Source organism: Coenobita brevimanus, chromosome 62 (assembly GCF_032717465.1).
Source record: "Coenobita brevimanus isolate Jiangsu-jjx chromosome 62, ASM3271746v2, whole genome shotgun sequence".
Classification (NCBI taxonomy): Eukaryota; Metazoa; Arthropoda; class Malacostraca; order Decapoda; family Coenobitidae; genus Coenobita; species Coenobita brevimanus.
In genome coordinates, this window is record NC_137015.1 from 11,077,842 (window position 1) to 11,099,620 (window position 21,779).

Consider the following 21,779-nt stretch of genomic DNA (forward strand, 5'->3'; position numbering starts at 1 on the left):
AAGAAAAAATAGATATAAATGATTACTTAACATATTCGGAAGCATCAGCAAGAGTACACTGCAAAAAACTGCATAAGAAGAGAGGTGATAAAGACGTAAGGAAATTCAGTTTCCCAAACAGAGCAATTGATCAGTGGAATGCACCACCGAATGAAATAGTGTGTGCCAAAACAATTCACAAATTTAAGGATATGTATGATAAATATGGTTTAAGACATGGGACAGTACGAGCTTGACTCATTCCTTTAAAGATACAATTAGGTAAGAACACACACACACATACACAAGTGGGTTCACTTGGAAGGAAAATTAGTGAAATGGCAATTACAGTAGTCAACCACGAGAGTATTATGGAAGAGTTAAAAAATGATACAGAGACAATTAGGCAAGTAAGCAATCTGATAGATCAGAGCAGTGATACTGAGGAGAAGATAACACAGGTGAATGAAGCGGTGCAAAGCTACAAAAATGATGTGGAAACCACTTATGCTGAAATGGTGAAAATAAAGAATGGCTTTGAAACAAGGATGGAAGAAAAAAGCATTAAAAAGGAAGTGAAAAGAATAATCCAAAACAGTCCTAATTTGGTCAGAGATTCAGCAGATATCAACAAATCTATAGTGATCTCGAAAGACAAAAAGGAGATGGCAAATGTAATGAGCATATTGAGGGAAGTATCTCCCATCTTTCCTGTCACTACTTAATGCTTTTCTTTCCGTTACAGGTGGCTTTACATTGAGTGACAAGCCAAATGGTTTCCTGTTAACCAAGAAACCATTTACAACGCTGGGTGGTAACCATATAACCAAACCTTGCGTGCTTCATATGTGTCAAGTGAGTTGGTGGAGGGTTAGTGCCCCTCCCTGTAAAACAAGTAACTCAGAGTCAAATGGCCATCCCATACGGGATTATGGCATGTGGCAATAGATAGATAGATCAGAGGAAATCTGTAATAAAGACATAGAGAAACACAAAAAGTTAGGGAAATATGAGAGAAATAAGTCAAGGCCGCTAAAGGTAACCTCCCAGAGTGTAAACACTGTGGAGGAGATACTAAAAAATGCAAAGAAACTTATGGAAAAAGAGGAATTCAAAACTGTATAGATAAGAAGATGCCTAACTCAAGAGGAACTGGAGTTACTAAAAGAGAAGAAGGAGGAAGCAAAAACAAAGAACGAGGGAAGATCAGAAGAGGAGAAGAATACATTTTCTTTTTACAAAGAATCGGATTGCAGGTTAGAAAGTGGTGCATGAACAGCAGGGAATAAAAAGGAGGAAGGTAGTAGAACCAAGTCATGACAAGTATGTAAATAAAATGATTAAGTTGATGTACTCCAATGTGGATGGAATGGTATCTAAATTATTAGAGATGAATGATTATATTAAAGAAAATGAACCACATATAATATGCCTAACTGAAACAATATTAACACCAAGGATATCCTAAACTTAGAGGAATACAGTATATGGAGAAGAGATAGGAACTTAAAAAAAGGAGGAGGAATTATAATATTAACAAAGAAAAGTCTAAAAGTCAAAGAAAAGAACTAGATATACCCTCACAAGTAGAACTGATTGCAGTGGAGATCAATACATCTGAAGGGAAAGTAATTGTAGCCAATTTGTACATACCAGCCAGATCAAACACATGGGAAAGAGGCAAATATGAGGATCTGGCAGAGAGTACAATTCAGAGTTTAAGAGCATTACTACATAGAATGGAAGAGAAATCAGAAAGAATTATACTAACTGGAGATTTTAGTACAAATATAAATTGGAATACTCTAGATATAATAAGCCAAGAAAACTGTTGGGGCCAAAAGCTCCTGGATCTCGTGCAGGAGTTTTTCCTAAAGCAACATGTGAGGGAAAGCACCAGAAAAAGAGGACTCGATGTACCCTCAATGCTAGATCTTATATTTAATAGGCAAGAAAACAGTATTGACAATTCAGTGTATCACCCTCCATTTGGCAAAAGTGACCATGCAGTACTAAATTGCAACTTCAGGATCGCATAAGACATAGTTAACAGCAATGAAGGTTACAAAAAGAGCCTAAATTATAAAAAGGAAAACTCTCATGACCTAAAGAAGTACTTCTTAGAAATTGATTGGGAAAAGGAGCTTAGAGGACAAGATTTAAGTGCTATATATAAAAAATTCTGTGAACTTTATGAAATAGGAGACCAGAAGTACATTCCAGAGCACAAAGAAGCAGAAAAGAAAATAAAGAAATGGTTCAATACAGAATGTAAAAAATCAAAAGAAAAAAGAGATTTGTTGTGGAATAGATACAGAAGACACAATAGTGAAAGGGCATATAACAACTATAAACAGGGAAGAAACGATTATACAAGAATAAGGAGGGAAGCCCAAAAACAGTTTGAGGAGGATATCATAGATAAAAATAGTGATCAACCGAAGCTATTTTACAGCCAATAAGAAGCAAAACCTAAGTAAAAGATAAAATACAATCCATTATGGATGAGGGGAGCACCTATACACAAGAGAAGGATATTTGTGAAGCACTAAATAAGAGTTTCCAATCAGTTTTTACAGAAGAAAATAATTTTGAGAGGGATTATGTGGAACATGCATGCCCACACATATTACCAGATATACAAATATCAGAAAAAGAAATACAGGGGGAGTTAAGGAAATTAGACAAAGGGAAAGCAAGTGGTCCTGATGAAATTTCATGTTGGGTGCTACATGAATGTGCATCGGAGTTAAGTAAACCATTTTCTTTAATTTTCAAGAAATCCTTGAGACAAGGTAAACTACCTGATATTTGAAAGCAAACATTGTTCCCTTATTCAAGAAAGGGGATAGACAAAATCCACTCAGCAACCGACCAGTATCACTAACCAGTGTTGTAAGCAAGGTATTAGAAAAGCTGATAAGAAAAGTTTGGGGGGAAATCATCTAGAAGAACACAATATGATAACAGAAAGACAGTTTGGTTTCAGAAAAGGAAAATCATGTGTTGCTAATCTGTTGAGCTACTATGATAGGGTAACAGAAACATTACAGAAAAGAGAAGGATGGGTGGACAGTATCTGTTTAGATTTCAAGAAAGCATTTGACAGAGTACTGCACCAAAGACTTTTATGGAAACTGTACCATTGAGGAGGAATCTGAGGCAACTGGTATTGTTGGATGCAAGATTTTCTCAAAAAAAGAGAAATGAGAAGAGTACTAAGGGGAAATTACTCATCATGGAGGGAAGTGACTAGCGGAGTTCCACAGGGCTCAGTGCTGGCACCAATCATGTTTTTAGTGTACTGTATATAAATGATATAGATAGCAACATTGGAAATGAAAGCTATCTAAATATGTTTGCTGATGATGCAAAAATGCAAAGGACAATTACTGATGCAGACTCTTGTAAAGAGCTACAAGAAGAATTAAATAAACTTATGAATGGAGCAGTACATGGCAAATGGAATTCATTATGGACAAGTGTCATGTAATCAAGTTTGGTAAAAGTGGAAAAAGATATGATTGGGATTATAAGTTAGGCAATAAAACCCTACACACATCAGAAAGAAAGAAGGACCTAGGTGTGACTATTAATAACAGACTATCTCCGGCTGACCACATCAGTGAAAAGGTACGAAACATGTATACACTGCATGCAAAAATGAGAATAGCATTCACATACATAAATGAAGACATGCTAAGAAAGATAATAACATCATTTATCGGACCAACCCTGCAGTATACATCAGTAGTCTCGAGTCCTCATCTCATAAAGCAAATAGATAAGATTGAAAAAGTTCAAAGGGCTGCTACAAGATGGGTATGCTTAAGGGATCTAAGCTACTAAGAAAGACTAGAAAAACTGAATCTGCCTACACTATGGGAGAGAAGGAAAAGAGGAGACATGATTATGCTATATAAATGCAAGGGAAGGAGAAAGTAGACATAAATGATTACATAACCTATGGGGATGCATCAGCAAGAGGACATTGCAAAAAACTGCATAAAAAGAGAGGCGATAAAGACGTAAGGAAATTTAGTTTCCCAAATAGAGCAATTGATCAGTGGAATGCACTACCGAATGAAATAGTCTGTGCCAAAACAATTCATAAATTTAAGGATATGTACGATAAATATGGTTTAAGACACGGGACAGTCCGAGCTTGACTCATTCCTGTAGAGATACAATTAGGTAAGAACACACACACACACACACACACACACACACACACACACACACACACACACACACACACACATTAAATTCACTCTTTTAAAACTGTAAAATCCAAACTTTGGGCCAACAAAATCCAGCCATTTGACCCAACTGAATCCAGACAGTTGAGCAGACAAAATTATGAGCTGACTGAATTCAAGCATTTGACTTGAGATGAAAGAATATGACAGGGTGGATAGACAAGGATTGTGGAAGATATTAAGGATATATGGAGTAGATGGGAAGTCGCTGAATGCCGTGAAGAGTATGTAAGAGGGTGCTAAGGCTGCAGTGCGTGTGGATAGTGAACTGAGTGAATTTTTCTATTTGAAGGTTGGGTTGAAACAGGGATGTGTCATGTCTCCATGGTTGTTCAGTCTGTATATGGATGGGGTTATTAAAGAGATACAAGGTAGGGCAGTGGATGTTGGAGCGGCCGTAGTGAGAGAGGGCAGTGTCTGAAAACTCCCTGTAGTGTTGTTTGCAGATGATACTGTGTTGTTAAGTGAAGACGAAGGGGAGTTGCAAGGCTTGGTGGATGAGTTTGGGAGAATGTGTAAGAAATGGAATTTAAAGGTGAATGTAGGGGAGAGTAAAGTTATAGTTTTCGAGAGAAGTGATGTCAGTGAATGTACAGTGAGGTTGGATGATGTGGAAATGGAAAATGTGAGTGCATTTAAGTATTTGGATACTGTGATGAGTAAGGATGGAAGTTTAGAGGGTGAAGTGCTTGAAAAGGTACATCAAGGAAGAAAGGTTGCTGGTTCCTTGAAAGCAGTGATAAGAAATGGGGAAGTGAGCATGGAAGTGAAAAAGTTACTACATGACAGTATTGTGATACCAGCTCTAATGTATAGAAGTGAAGCTTGGACCTTGTTGGAGGGACAGAAGTCCAGCGTGAGACCATTGGAAATGTGTTATTTGAGAGGAGCCTGTGGAGTCACATGGAGAGACAGACTAACAAATGAGGAAGTGAAGGAGCATTGTGGTGTGGATGTGGATATGATAGGAAGCATTAAGAGAAACACACTGAGGTGGTTTGGCCATGTGGAAAGGATGGAGAGTGAGAGATTGCTGAGGAGGGTGTATGTGAGTGAGGTGGAGGGGGGGGAGAGGCCAAGGATGAGATGAAGGGATGGAGTGGAGAAGTATATGAGGGAGAGGGATGTGAGCTGGGAGCAGGGCACTGAAATGGTGGGGGACAGGGTGACATGGAGGCGATTTGTTTGTGGCCACCCCTTACGGGATTAAGGCATCTGGCAATAGATAGATAGATAGACCTGAGTGAATGCAGAGTTTTATCCCAACTAAATCCAAACTGCAGTGAATTATCAGCTTAGTATTTTATTCTGGTTATCTTCAAATGACTTTTCCAATTGGGTAGATAGATTAGGTAGTGAAGGTGTACAGGGAGACTTTTGATCCCTTTGCAACAGAGAGTTTCTCCAAAGTTATTGAAATCTCCTGGAGGTAGCAGTAATGAAAAGGATATAACTGAACTGAAGGGGTTAAAGGGGCAGGAGTGGTTGTTCATGAGTTACACTGGTCTGTCTAGTTGAGCATACTCATCAACTGTAGGCAAGCAACCAACCCTGCAGTGAATTGCTGCACCCCCTTAGTGGGCAGCACCTTGCCACAGTGAGGCACAGGGAAAAGTGTGGCGGATTGGTTCCCAGATGGGCATTGCATTTACATCTCCCTACCCAATTAATAGTGGCACAATAGCAGGCTCCACATCGCCCCAAGATTTGCTCATATGATTACCACCCAGTGTTGCCTGGGTTGCAGGAAACCATTTGGCTTGTCACTCAGTGTAGAGCCATCTGGATTGGAAAGAAGAGTAATAAAAAGTGACTGGAAGGATGGGAGAAATAGGAGAAGAGGAGGGTGACTTCATTGCCCAGCCCATATTTTGGAGACATCATTGTAACTTCAGTTTTGACATGTAATTTGCAGACGTCAGTTTAACCTTATTGCCCAGCTCATACTTTGCAGACACCATTGTAATGCATGTGGTGTGGGAGAAAGGAATTTCTGCCTCGGGCATTCTGTTTATAAGCAGTATTTGTCTACAGTCAGATGCCTTAATCATGGAGGGGGTGGCCATGAGCAAATCACCTCCATGTCATCCAGGCTTCTACCATCACCATTCTCCTTCCAGCTCACATCACCCTCATTCCTTCCACCTCATCCTTGGTTTCCCCCTCCCCCTCATCCTTGGTTTTCCCCTCCCCCTCTCCTCCCATTCTAGCCTAATTCATTATGAGTATGCTGCTTCTGTATTCATTTTACCACTATTAAACATTATTATTAGCATAAGAGAGATCTTTCCAACTGGATGGATTAGATGTAGCCTTAGTAACCCTTTCATTGCCAGATGCCGCATGTTAAAAAATAAAAAAGAGAGAGAGAGAGAGAGATACCAAGAAGAAAATAAACTGTACAGTACTGTCACCACTTGGATCCTCTGACCACAGTCACTTCAAAGCCTCATTAGTCAGTTGCCCCAAACCTTCCTGTTCTGAACTTGCCAGACCAGATGGCACTTTGATAGGGCAGACTGGGATGGATTTAGAAATTATCTTGCAGATATTCCATGGCAGTCTTTCTTTTCCAGTGACATAAATTTCCCCAATCCCACATTAATGGCTTAATACAAGCTGTTATGGAATTGTTCAATCCCCGTCAACATTTCACTAAAAGATCGGACTCCCCAAAATGGTTTGACAGCAATCGTACCAGAACTACTACCCTAAAGTCCATAGCATACAATTTTTACTTAAAATCAAAAGCATCTGATTCACTCATTTAATTTAAAATTGCTAGAAACCATGCAGAAGTTGTAATAAATCTTGCTAAATCATACTTTCATCATAACTAAGCATCCAAACTACCTGTATTAAGTAATCTTAATGACAGTAGACTATTCTAGTCAGCTCTCATTTCTTTCAGTAATAACTTTAACAAGTCATCACCCATTTCCCCACGAAAATCTTCAGCTGGTAACACTATAAATGACCCGCGTGGCAATTGAACATCCTTGCCAGTATTTTTGCAAGAAATTCTACTTTAGAGGAAGTCGACCAGAACATCCCTGTACTATAACTTGACTCTGCAGAGATGCCTCACTTAAAATACAGACTAGATATGTAAAATCCATCCTAGGCAATTTACCAGCCAACAAGGCTCCAGGTCCAGATGAAATTCCTCCAATTGTCTTGAAAAAGTGCTCCCCAGAACTTGCTCCTGTTCTAGTTAAATTATTCAGACTATGCATACGTACTTCTTCATTCCCTGATTCTTGGAAAGAAACCAATATCCACCCAATTCCAAAGAAAAGAAGTCCCTCTGACCCCTCTGATTACAAATCAGTAGCTATCACATCTCTTGGTAAAGTATATGAGATTGCAATTAATAAGCGCTTTGTTAAACATCTTGAATCCAGCAACTTAAATAGTGATAGACAGAATGGTTTTTGCCACAGAAGATCCATTGTTGATATACTCAGTCTCCTGACTCATACCATCCATCAGTCAACTGACCAACGTGGAGAAACGTTTGGAGTGGCCCTTGATATTTATAAAGCTTTTGAGAGTGTGGCACCATTCCCTGCTGTCCAAACTCCCTTGCAATAGCCTGTCATCTATTTTTCCTCTGATTTTCTCATATCTCAGCAACAGAAAGATGAAAATAAATGATGTATATTCCAATTTACACTTGATTAATGCCTGCATGCCACAAGGATCAGTCTTGGCTCCAACCCTATTCCTTATCCTTATTAATGATTTCTTATCTGTCAATTAGAATCCCATTCACTCATATGTAGATGACTCAACACTTTTCAGTTCCTTTACACTTAAACACCCAATCACAAAGTTTAATATCCCCAACCCACAACTCAGTACTGCAATACCCATAAATTAAGACTTATCTAGCATCACTGAATGGGGGCAAAATAACATTGTCTCATTTAACACTAGGAAAACCAAAAACAATATGTATACAATTTACTAATAGACAGATATTGCCTGATTCCTATATTACCTTTGATGCTATTAATATTCCTATTCCTAAAAGTATTGGAATTCTCGGTGTTTCACTTAAGAGTGCCCTCAGTTGGACCTCTCATGTTAGATCACTTGCAAAAACCGCTTCCAAGAAACATGGATTATTGTACAGAGTCCGTAACTTCTTCACTGATGAGCAGTTAACTCTAATTTACTAGAGTCATGTGCTCTGTCAGATGGAATATTGCTCACCCTTGTGGAATGGATGTGGAGAGGTTGCACTAAAACAACTGGACAAAATTCAGAACAAAGCTGTTAGAATTATTAATAATCCTTCAGTTACAAATGAACTACCTCCCCTACAAGTAAAAAGGAGTGTTGCCTCCCTTTCATTATTTTACTGATACTTTTATGGAAAATGCTCAGACAAAGTTGCATCCATTGTGCCACCTCTCCACACCTTCCCCATGATACATGGGCATCTGGTAGCACACATCACAGGACTGTCACACTGCCATATTGCAGAACTTAAGCATATCAGAATTCTTTCATTCCTTGAACTGCATCTCTTTGTAACTTGCTTCTCTAGAATGGTTTCCCCCCATACTTCAACCAACTGCTGTTCAAGTCCAACTGTTACAGGTTTTTTATGATTGGAGGACACCTGTAATCTGGTGTATGGATTTTTTTTTTTTTTTTTTTTTTTTTTTTTTTAAAGTGAGGGCAATGGAAATGAGTTATTTGAGAGGAGCATGTGAAGTTACATGAAGAGAGAGAGACTGACAAATGAGGAAGTGAAGGAGCAGTGTGGTGTGGATGTGGACGTGATAGAAAATGTTAGGAGATATACATTGAAGTGGTTTGGCCATGTGTAGAGGATGGAGAGCAGGAGGCTAATGAAGAGAGTGTATATAAGTGTGGTGGAGGGGGGTAGAGGGAGGGAAAGGCCAAAGATGAGATGGGATGGAGTGGAGAGGTATATGAGAGAGGGGGGTGTGAACTGGGGAGAGGGCAACAAAATGGCAGAGGATAGAGCGACTTGGAGGCAATTTCTTTGTGACTACCACTTATGGGATTTCTGGCAATATATACATAGCTAGGTAAATACCGCATATATATATCTATTGCCAGACACCTCAATCCCGTTCGGGATGGCCACAAACAAATCGCCTCCATGCCGCCCTGTCCCCAGCCATTTCACTGCCCCGCTCCCAACTCACACCCCCCTCCCTCATATACCTCTCCACCCCATCCCTCCATCTCATCTTCGGCCTCCCCCTCCATCTTCCCCCCTCCACCTCACTCACATACACTCTCTTCGTCAGTCTTTCACCCTCCATCCTCTCCACATGGCCAAACCACCTCAGTGTATTCCTCCTAACGCTTCCTATCACATCCACATCCACACCCACACCACAACGCTCCTTTATATCCTCATTTGTCAGCCTGTCTCTCCATGTGACTCCACAGGCTCCTCTTAAATAACTCATTTCCTCCACTCTCACTCTTGGCTAGTGTCCTTCCAACAACTTCCAAGCTTCACTTCCATATGTTAGAGTTGGTATCACAATACTGTCATGTAGTAACTTTTTCACTTCCATGCTCACTTCCCTGTTTCTTATCACTGCTTTCAAGGAACCAGCAACCTTTGTTCCCTGCTGTACCCTTTCAAGCACTTCACCCTCCAAACCTCCATCCTTACTCATCACACTACCCAAGTACTTAAACGTACTCACATTTTCCAATTCCTCACCATCCAGCCTCGCTGTACATTCACTGACTTCACCTCTCTCAAAGACCATCACTTTACTCTTCCCTACATTCACCTTTAGATACCGTTTCTTACACACTCTCCCAAACTCATCCACCAAGCCTTGCAGCTCTCCTTCATCTTCACTCAACAACACAATATCATCTGCAAACAACAGTACAGGGAGTTTCCAAACATTACCCTCTCTCACCAGAGCCACTCCGACATCCACTACCCTACCTTGTACCTCTTTTATTACCCCATCCATGTACAGATTGAACAACCATGGAGACATGACACATCCCTGTTTCAACCCAACCTTCAAAGAGAGAAATTCACTCAGTTCACCATCCACACGCACTGCAGCCTTAGCACCATCATACATACTCTTCACAGCATTCAACGACTTTCCATCTACTCCATATATTCTTAATACTTTCCACAATCCCTGTCTATCCAGCCTGTCATATGCTTTCTCCAAATCCATTAAAGCCTCATACAACTTCTTTCCCTTCTCTAGAAACTTTTCCACTAAAGATCTAAGAATGAATATCTGATCTACACAACCTCTTCCCTTCCTAAAGCCTCCCTGTTCTTCTCCAACTAATTCCTCTGTTCTTTCTCTAACTCTGTCAATAAGTATCCTACCATACACTTTTCCTATTATACTAAGAAGACAGATGCCCCTATGATTACTACACACTTCTTTTTCCCCTTTTCCTTTGTACAAGGGAATAATTATACCTGACTTCCAATCCTCCGGGACTCTACCTTCCTCCCAGGCCAATCTGCACATTTTCCACATCCATTCTACTACTATCTCTCCCCCATACTTCAGCATTTCACCACACACTCCATCAATTCCTGGGACTTTCCCCAATTTAACTTTCTTCATTGCTTCCACAACTTCTATCCTACTGATTTCTTCCTGTCTTCTCACTTCCCTCCTCCTCCCAGCCATTCCCCAGCCACTTATACTCGCATTACTTCCATCCTCCATGTTCAACAATTCCTTAAAGTGTTCTCTCCATCTGCTCACTTTTTCTCCCTTCTTCACTTGTAATCTACCATTTTTATCTTTCACTCCCCTGCTAACTTCACTTCCACCCTGTCTTATTCTTTTCACCTCTTTCCAGAACATTTTCTTATAGTCCCTCCACTTTACACTCAAGTTCCTTCCAAATTCCTCATCCGCTCTCTTCTTACTCTCTCTCTTACTAATCATTTCACCTCTCTCTTCCGCCTCTCAACTTCTTCCATGCTCCTATTTCTCATCCATTCATTGTATGCTTTCTACTTTTGTGCCACAGCCTGTCTCACCTCTTCATTCCACCACGCTGTTCTGTGCACACCCCTTCGTCTTCTCTTCATCCCACACACCACATCACATGCTTTACGTATTTCTTCTGTAAATATCCTGCACACACCTTCCACGTCCCCCATCCGCTCCAATTCGTATTTGCCCAATCGTTCCTCCACTTCTCTTTTATACTCTGCCTTTTTCTCATCCTCTTGTAACCTTTCCATTCTCCTTACAAATACTCGTTCTTCCTGTCCTTCCCTTCTTCTGTTTCTCCATCCTAATTGGACCTTGATTCTGGCAGTCACGAAGTAGTGGTCAGAAAGTCCACTCCCCCATATATATATATATATATATATATACAGTAATCCCTCTAATATCCGGACGCCCAATAACCGAACATCCCCACTAACCGAACCTTATCGTCCTGGGATCAAACATTCCCAAAATGGTCCGAAAATCCAAAAAAATTGGAAAAAAAATCGATTTTTTGCCGTCCGTAATTTGAACTTGCCGCGCGCGCCGCGTGAGAGCATTGTTTTGGTTCGTCATTCCTCCGACGTCCGATAGAGCGCCGCTGCATCCTCCCCCACTTCCCGCCTGTCTCTCACCGCGACAAGACCTACGCTCTTCGTCATGGCTGCACAAGTGCTCGCTTTTGTGGTGGTGCCGTACTTGCTGCAAGGCCTCCTGCTGCTCTCTGCCCTACTCTTAGTGTGTGTGATGATGGCCCCGCCTCCTGAGAAAAGGAAGAGAGTGGTGTTGACTCTGGAGAAGAAACGGGAGATATTGGAGAAGGTTGATGCGGGTTGGTCTTCCTCTCGCATTCTCCGCGAGTTCAACCTGGCCCGGTCGACTTTGTTTGATATCAAGCGTTCCCGAGACAAGCTCATGCAGTACACGGCTGACTTCTCGTCGAGAAGCAAACGCAACGTGAGAGGAAGGTTATGTTTACTCCCAAGTATGCAGAGATCGACCGCTCCACGTTGATTTGGTATCGACAGCAACGTGCAGCTGGTGTGATGGTACGTGGAACGGAGCTGAAGGCTGCTGCTGAGAAGTTTGCAAGGCTTCACGACGCCCTAGACTTCAAGGCATCCGAGGGTTGGCTCTTCGCGTTCAAGTTGCGACATGGCCTTACTAACCGTAAGCACATGGCGAAGCATTGGACGCTAACGAGGATGGAGTGGACGAGTTTCGGCACAAGGTGAAAGGCTTGATCGACAGGGAGGGCCTCACTCTCGGTCAAGTCTATAACGCTGACGAAACTGGCCTATTCTATCGCTCGGTGCCAACGAACACTCTCGCCGATGAGACGGAGAAAGCGTGTACCTGGCCGCAAGCTTTCTAAGGAACGGATATCTGCTTTGTGTTGTGCCAATGCTAACGGCATGCACCGGCTTAAGCCCGTTATTGTTGGCCGTGCAAAGCAGCCTCGGTGCCTTCGTGGGGTGATGGATGTCCTTCCTGTCGTATGGTACCATTCTTTGAAAGCATGGTTCACAGCTGTGATTTTCAAAGACTGGTTTCACCATCACTTCGTCAAGGAGGTCATACATTACCAGACGAAGACACTGGGAATTCCTCGCAACCAGGTAAAGGCTCTCCTTCTCCTCGACAATGCACCTGCCCACCCGTGCGACAAGGACTTGGTTGCTGAGAATGGCCGTATTAGGTGCATGTTTCTGCCACCTAATACGACTGCTCTCATTCAACCAATGGACCAAGGAGTGATCGTGGCAACAAAGCGCCTGTACCGTCGGAAGTTCCTGGACGAGGTGATGGTGGTTCTCGAGGACGAGGACGAGCGCAGGGAAGGACGTGACACTCGAGGCAAGCGGACTTTGGAAAACCTTCGCCGCTACAACATCAAGTCTGCGCTGTACAACTGGGCTAGTGCATGGAAGGAAGTCCCTGTGAAAACTCTTGAAAATGGTTGGTCTCGTCTGCTTCTCGGAACAGATGTGGAGTACGATTTCCTAGGGTTTGACGTGGATGACTTCCATGCACGGCTACGTGCGCACGGCGACGATGTTGATGTGGACGATGTTCGTGAGTGGTTGGACGACGACGAGGGCGATCCTGGGTATCAGACGTTGTCTGATATCGAGATCGCGTCTTCGGTTGCTGGTGTCAGTCCCGAACTTGAAGATTCCCGACGACGAAGGCGATGATGATGCAGACTCCGCCCAGCAGGACACTACTCCAGCCATCCCCAAGCTGAGCGCACTGGAACATCTAGAGTTCGTCCTAGACTACCTGGAACACCCGGACTGCGACAGGAGATGGGGCCCTTGGGACTCGTGGAGGAAGTGCGTGCTTTCCGGCAGCGCATCATCAATCGCCAGAATCGTCGGTCCCTTGCGTCAGTCAACGATTGACAGTTTTTTCAGGCCCGTGACCCCGCTGTGCCAAGCCCCTGGTTCCACTCCGTTGCCTCCCAAGACAGGCCCTCATGCTCCGAGCCACAGCCCAGCACATCAGCTACAGTGGAGTCACCGCTCGACGTGAGTTTGTGGCTGTCTTCAGAGTCTTCTGTAGTCGGTGCACGCCATCACCACTACCCACCGATGCACCCCTTGGACGCCTGCCAGTGATACTCTCGGGCTCTGACAGTGAATAAACAGCAAGAACTTCTCCACTAGACCACACGGGAATTTTGAGTGTTGTGCAGTGAAAAAAACGGTGTGTTGTGTTAAGGTTTTCAAGTTGGGAGAAAAGACTAAGTAGAAAAGAAATTTAACGTAACTAACCTTCTTTGTTTTGGCTTTGGAAACTTAAAAAAACTTGGGAAAAGTTAATGTGCAACACTTAAATTTAATGGAACATTATTTGGACTAAAGTGAACACTGTGAAAGAAACGGACTTCTGTGTGTTAGTGACTAAGTTCAGTGCAAGACTTCAGGAAGAGTGTAGTGCAAGTGCTTCAGGAAATCGTTCTTACTGTCAGAGTCCGAGAGGAGGCGGTTATTCATCGAGGTGGCTAGGACTTGCTGTAAGTAGCCAAAATGTTTCATGTTGTACTATTTTCCATACTATATTTACCAGAATGTTTCATATTGTATTTTTTCCCATACTATACTTACCAGAAAGTGTCATACTGTACTTCTTTCCATACTAAACTTACCTCATGCATGTGCAGTAGGAATGTGTTTTTCAGAGTTCGGTTAGGTTCGGTTAGGTTAGGTTCGGTTAGAGTCCATAAGTACCAGAATGTTTATTAATGTATGAACATACTTCTAAACCCACATTTTATGTGTCTATTGCATTTATTTCAGTCATTTATGTGCCTTATTGGTGTGATTTGGGTGTTAAATAGGTGCTATGCATGTCTGGAGGGAGTTGTATAGGTGTTTCTCTGTGTTAGGGTCCGTAAGTACAAGTCCATAAGCTGGGGCCCAATATCCGGACAAAACCAATATCCGAACCTACCGATGGCTCTATTGATCCGGATATTGGAGTGATTACTGTATATATATATATATATATATATATATATATACGGTGTATAAATATATATTCTGTATCGTCAAGTCGCCTGAGGCTTGGTTAATTGGTTCTGGACTGCGCCTGTGCCATAGAAATAACTAAACCTATGGGAAAAATGATATTTGGTTCTGGACATTTGCCGAAAGTCCCCTGTTTCACCCCACTTTTCCCCACTTTACACATGCACACAATCAAGCAATCTGTCAATGCATGTATTACACATAACAATAGGCACAAAAGATCTGAGGGTGATCAGCCTTGTGTCTACTTGGGCAATACTACGCGCTGCAGATCAGGCGAAAAAAAGCTCGGCCAAGTAGACACAGATAAGCTGACTGACAAAAACATTAAAGATGGCAGAGGCTGCCTTGTCTAGCACTGACTGAAGAAGTTTATATGATAAAGTTTGTATGCTCGTGTCAAAAAAACTCATATTTAACACATTACTAATCATTCTTATATACGTGATGATGATCATGGGAGGCATTATACTTCGTTTTAGCTCAGAGATAGGTGCTTCATCACTAACCCGTTCATAGCGGTTTTACGAACAAAGCTATAAACTAGTCACAATACCGAAAGAATCTTTAATGTTTCATTACTTAACACAGTGAATTTGTTAAAGTTTAACCTCCTCATTAGAAAGAAAAAAGTCCACAGTTGGAGCTAAAGTAGTCGCCATCTTCTTTGTTTACAAACAGGGGAGCACGCCGACTGCGTGGGGAATTTGCCCGCGCGTTTCAAACCTTGCCGCACCCACGCCATAGGTATTTAATGCTTGTGGTTCATTTTTGGGGGGGGGTCTGGCACCTTTTCGTTTCATAGAAAACTGTGCCATAGATGCACGCGCCATAGGCAACGTGACTATATATATAGATAGATGGATAGATAGATATATAGATATAGATATATACAGTATGTATATATATATATATATATATATATATATATATATATATATATGTGGCCCCGTGTGCAAGAGTATACCCATGCACCACCTTGTCGAAAATTGAGATAATGCTATCCCGCAGTCCCTCAGAGTATGTACTTTCATGTGGACTTGGTGGATGTGATGTATGACCCAAGACATAAGGGCGAAAACCCATAGAAATAACATTGGGTTTACATTGCCACCCTTTATCAAGCACAACCACTATATTCATTAATAAGATTATTAATGTAAAACATCATTATTCCTGGTATTATTGGTGATATTTTGTTACTGCATTTAATAGATGTAAAGTGTCTATTGTTCACATAAAAACACAGAACAAGGAGGACCAGGTGAAAAAAAAAATGCTGCGTATTGATAATTTTTTGATAAATTTATAAAACTTACTTTTTATGACAAAAACCAGGCAAATTCATAACCAACCACTCTACAGACATTCAACTTCATCTTACAACATAAAGGAACTCACTAGCTATTGGCCTGCAATACTAGTTTATGCATAAAAGTAGCAGCATTGTATGTTAATGTTTTTTTTTTTTTTTTTTGTCAGATAAAAACAATAGTACCGTTTATAAAAAGTTTTTGGATAAAGTAGAGACAGTCAGCTTTGAAATGATGTAAACGCCATTTTCCTAGGTATAATAGTTTTTGTGGTATCATTCTTCAAAGTTGTAAAAACTTTAAACGTGATTTCTGTCACTTTAAAAAAATGGTGCATGGGTATACTCTTGCACACGGGGACTCATATATATATATATATATATATATATATATATATATATATATGAGGCCCTCCGTATAAGAAGGGCGAAACACGCCACCCCCCTCAAAGTGCGTTTTATGTGGTATAGCACTGTACTGAGGTGTCTACTTTTACGTGGAAGTGGACAAAAGTCCATTCTCCCAGTGGAAATATGGTAGAAAATCACATAAAACCAAGTGATACTCTCGACCATCAGTGCAGCAGGCACTCCGTGCTGAGTGAGAAAATCCCAATAAGAGAGGCTTTTCGTACCGTCAGAATAGTGGCGCCAGCCGAGCCGAGTCGCCTATCTTATTGGGGACTTCCCTGGGGCAACCACCCGGATTACAATGGCGGGGTATCCTGTGTGCGTTCGTCCTGTGGCGCGGGGGCTGTATCAGCCAATGAGAACCTCCGCTTACCATCACGTGACTGCCCTCAGCCAATGGGAGCCCAGTATGCGGGCGGCCATGACAGTCCCTTTTGTTTTGTTCCCGGCTGCGGAGCTAGCACGGACGCTCTTAGCTTTTTTGTTTTTTTCCCTTGACATACTAGTGCAACTTCATTCAAACTGTGCCAAAAATGTCAGGAAAGCATCTGGATCATGAGGAAAGTGTTCAAGGGCCATCACGTCCTCGGGAAGAAAGTGATACGAGTGGTGATGAAGGTCATACCCTAAGCAAGCACTGCTCTATGGGATAGTGGATTATGGAATGGATTAATGGAATGCCTCTTCTGTTGATGACCTGGAACTGTTTATGCATCATGGATAACACAATCATGAACTTCAGCCTTCACCCATTACTGGTGAGTGTTAAATTGTTATAATAATAATAATCGTAATAGCAGTACTTACTATTACTGTATTATTAATAATACTTACTGTTATTATTATTATTATTGTTATTACTATTATTATTATTACTATCATTAGTATTATCACAGCCATAACATTTTACTAGTATTACTGTACAATACAGGTAATGATATTCAAGCCCTAGTAAGAGTAATAATAATAAGAAGAAGAATAAGAATAATACAGGTAATAATAGTTATGATGCTGTTATTATTATTGTTACTGATGCCTTCTGTAAGACTGGTTTACTCATGTAGTACTAAAGTGTATTCCGTGTTATTACTCGTGGGTAGGTTCAGTCAGCTACGACACTATTAATAATAGTATTTCTGGATTAGTATCATTAATAATATTGGTGTATTACGACAGGCAGTAGTACTTTGGAACAGTAACCAGTGGGTTCTTAACACATGCGGATTGTCTTGCCTCTTGGCATCATTATTATTATTTAGTAGTAGTGGTAATAGTACTATTATTTAGTAGTATTAGTAATAGTACTAGTAGTGTCATTATTAGTACTATTATTACTTAAGTTTTTACCCAAATTATTAGTATTACTATTAGAAAGAAGGAAACGTAAGTGAAGTGACGTTGAGAATGAATATTGGCGGGAAGCACGTATTATTATTATTATTAGTAGTAGTAGTAATAGTACTAGTAGTGTCATTATTAGCAATTATTATTATTATGACTTGAGTTTTGGCCATACTTTTAAAAGTATTACAATAAGAAAGAAGGAAACTTGAGTGACATTGAGAATGATGTTCTGGCAGCGCGTACTCAGCGCGTATTCATAGCGATCGCTCTCGGAGCGTTTGTGACGTGAGTCGGCCCAAATGTCCCTTCTTATTTCATCATCATTATTCACTATTGTGGGAAGTCTATTGAGGTTATTCTTACTTTTTTTTTTTTTTTTTATCATTAATAGTGATGGAACATCAATACTTTATACATTACAAGCAGAAAATGCAGTTAAACTTCCCTCTAACTTCCAAAACCATAACAGATGATGCTAACAAAACGTAATATTTCTCTTTCCTGTTCTTAATAGTTACATTCAACCGAAACAAAAATACCAGTGTCATGATCGGCAATGATTCACGCTCATTTTAAGACTAAAAGCAATGTTCTGTCTTAGTATATAACGAAGTTATGGTTATTGGAAGTTGAGCGAAGTTTGACTGCGTTTTCTGACGTTTTTTATTTTGGCGCGTTTCACCCTTCTTATTCGGAGCGCCTCATATATATATATATATATATATGCTGTATGTATATACCAGTATTATTATTATTATTATTATTTTTTTTTACAGGAGAAGTCTGGAGACTTCACAAATTGGTGTTGTGTGCATCCAGCAGTCATTTTGAAAAGCTGTTAGCTGGCCTTCCTCCTAGCACTGCACCCATTGTTGTGTTGGATGGTCCCCACCCACATGATGTTGCTTCACTTATACATTTTATATATCATGGTGAAGTTAATGTTGACCAGGAAAATCTTGCTTCATTGCTCAGAACAGCAGAGAGTCTTAAGATCAAGGGCCTGGCAGAAGTGTCATCAGTAACTAGTGGTGGTGAGCACAAGATTCAGACTGATGGAAACAGCCATAGAGACCACTGCAGAGGCCAGACAAGGCCTAACAGCAGCCAGTCTACTCCTCTGTATACCCAAGGAAGTGATTATCCCTTGGGGATGTATGGCTTTATCCCTAGCTCCGTCTCCCCACATACACATGTACCTGATCCTCACGAGCGGGACCCATCACCCCTCAACCTATCCTTCAGTGGAACTTTAAAAAACATCCATGATGAAACTCCTCAGGAACGGCAGGAAAGACGGAACCGCTTGGATGACCTCTTGTATGCAGCCACAGAGCGCAGCAAGAAGGATGAAAGACGGGAGGCAAGACGAGAGGCTCGTGAGGCAGCACTTCGTGAAGCATCTGCAGTTCGTGATGCCTCAGGTGGTAGGGAAGTTTCAAGTGTTCATGAAACTTCAACCACATCAACCCAGGAACCATCTTCTCTGCCTCCTCCTCCAAAGCGTCCCAGAACAATTGACCCCACACGAGCCACAAACTTTCCCACCCATCCACCTTTCCATATTCCCCTAGTGAATCTGACACTGCCTTCTAGTGCTTCAGTCTCAGTATCACACAGTGTCTCCTCTACTCAAGGCTCTCAGCCATCTCACGTTGTACCATTAGTTGATCAGGCAGCAGCTGTTATTCAGAAGCAAGACATTCAAAATGACCAGCTTAAATATGAAGATGCCGAAAGAACACCTACAAAGTCACCTTGCAAATCTGAGAAAGTTGAAGCATCAAGGTAAGTTTTTCTTATGATATACAGAGCTGTCGTTTAACCCTTTGACTGGTAGTACTTTGCCATTGCTAAATAAATTTGTTATTCATTAGTCAAAATGTAATATTTATCGTAAGTATAACAGTTTGAACCCTTTGACTGGTAGAGATTTCCTGTAATGAAAAATTGATACAGTATTCTTCAGAATAAACTGATTCCTTGTAACAAGCTAGTAAAAGGGCAGATTATTACTGTATATGCATATAGAGATGGGACTGCATTGCATATTTTCAAAATAAATGACAATTATTTATGTACAGTACTGTGTTGTTTTTAAGAGTACCTTTATATATTTCAGTATTTTGTTGCATTCTACAGTACCTTAATAGCAAATAATGAAATGTTTCTCATGACATTCTATTTTGCTCAGTTTTAGCAGTGAGGGGAACAGTATTGAAGAAGTTACAGTGAACAGTGATGAGAGTGATACACAGAGTGCACCAGAAACTCCCAGTGAAAGTAGGACTACCCAAGTGACTGCTCCCACAACTACCACTGTTGCTACTCAGGCATCTGATGGTGTCAGCCTTCTGTCATCATGTTTACCTTCAGTTAGTGCTTCAGTTAATTTACCATCGTCAGTTAATGCTCCTCCTAGTAGTACAGATGGCTCCTCACAAGTTCAGCCCTCAGATATTAGTGAAGAAAAAGTTACACCTTATTATCACAGCATCTTGCAGCAAGTAGCTGAGGGAAACACCAGTGGAGAAGCCACCTCAGCAAATTCCCAAAGAGTAACAATCAACATGAGAACATTCAAGGTAAAGTGGACCACATCACTCTCCTATATAGTATGTGGTTTTGCTATTATATGAGTAATTTGATATGCATAAACACTACAGCATACAGTACCATATTAAATCTGTTTCAGTCCAGCACTCAAATCAAATAGATCATGTCATTCACTATCCACACACACACAGCAGCCCTTGCTCCCTCATATATACAGCATTTATTTTCAATGATTTCCCATCTACTTTTTACATTTTCAGCACTTTCCACATTCCTCATGTATCCAGTGTGTCATATGCATTCTCCAGATCCATGAAGGCAGCATACATCTTTTCCTCCTCTGAGTACTTTTCCTTCCTAATAACGTACAACTTCTTTCCCTTCTCTTAATACTTTCTATGGCTGACTGGTCAGCATTGCTGACTGTGAAGCTGCTGGCCCATTAATGCCAGGGTTCAAATCCTGGTGTGGACAGCTGGCATCACTCATCTCAGGTGTCCATCCACCTTCCATGGGTTGGTAGGTGAAACAAGTAACTGTACCTAGGATAACACCTAGGGGAGGTAACCTTGGTAACCTGGATCATGCAGTGGCCTTGTATCCCAGGATACTCAGTTGGGGGAGAGGGAGGGGGGAAAGCTCAGAGGCCAAGTTATAGAGCTGAGCACCACAGCTCAGCACTCCATGGAATCTGCCCCCACCTTTACCTTATTATTTTACCTAACTGTAATAAAAATGTCCTACCAGAAGTATAGGAACCCAGGGTTAGACTGTTCTGTTCAGCCATTTAAAGCGAGGGGACCCTTGAATATCATTATGCGGGCAAAAAACTTCATCCATTCCTTGGACTTGAATCCTTATGTGCTTCATCTTGTTGTAGTGTATTATCCACTAAACCACCAGGCATCCATTTTTTGGTCATAGGTGGAAGAAACTCAGAGGTAGTTGTTTCTAACTTTCAGTGCAGACTCCATTAGATCACCTCCTCTTGAAGAGATTTGTTTTAACCATTTATGAGACCAGCTTGGATCTGTATGTAATTTCCCTACAGATAACATCTGTAGCAGACAAACAAATGAATCAGTACACATAATCATCAGATTTGGCCTCTTAAAGAGATTTCCATTGATGTAAAGTTACTGGAACCTTACAGATTGTCTTATGTTCTTTAATTGTTGTTTAACCACTTGCTGCATGGATGTTAACAAATATATCATAAATTATTGCACTTCATATGTTAGTGGATAGATTAACTCATGCTTTTTCTTTCATCACTTTCTGGACTCTATCATCATTAAGTGGGAAAAGAGAGGATGATAATGATGATGATGGTTTACAGATAGCCTTCTGTCCATCCCTCGACCAGTTCAGTACAGTTATATCGCATCAGGTA

General features: G+C 41.1%; 1 protein-coding gene across 1 annotated transcript in view; it reads left to right on the forward strand.

Moving 5' to 3' along the window:
* LOC145403991 (uncharacterized) overlaps positions 1 to 21,779 on the forward strand; it is a 124,586-nt gene that overhangs the window by 89,766 nt on the left and 13,041 nt on the right. Inside the window, exons 3-4 of the mRNA XM_080275598.1 lie at positions 18,607 to 19,618; positions 20,025 to 20,415. Coding sequence (XP_080131724.1) covers positions 18,607 to 19,618; positions 20,025 to 20,415 — 1,403 coding nt within the window. The remainder of the gene's footprint in view (positions 1 to 18,606; positions 19,619 to 20,024; positions 20,416 to 21,779) is intronic.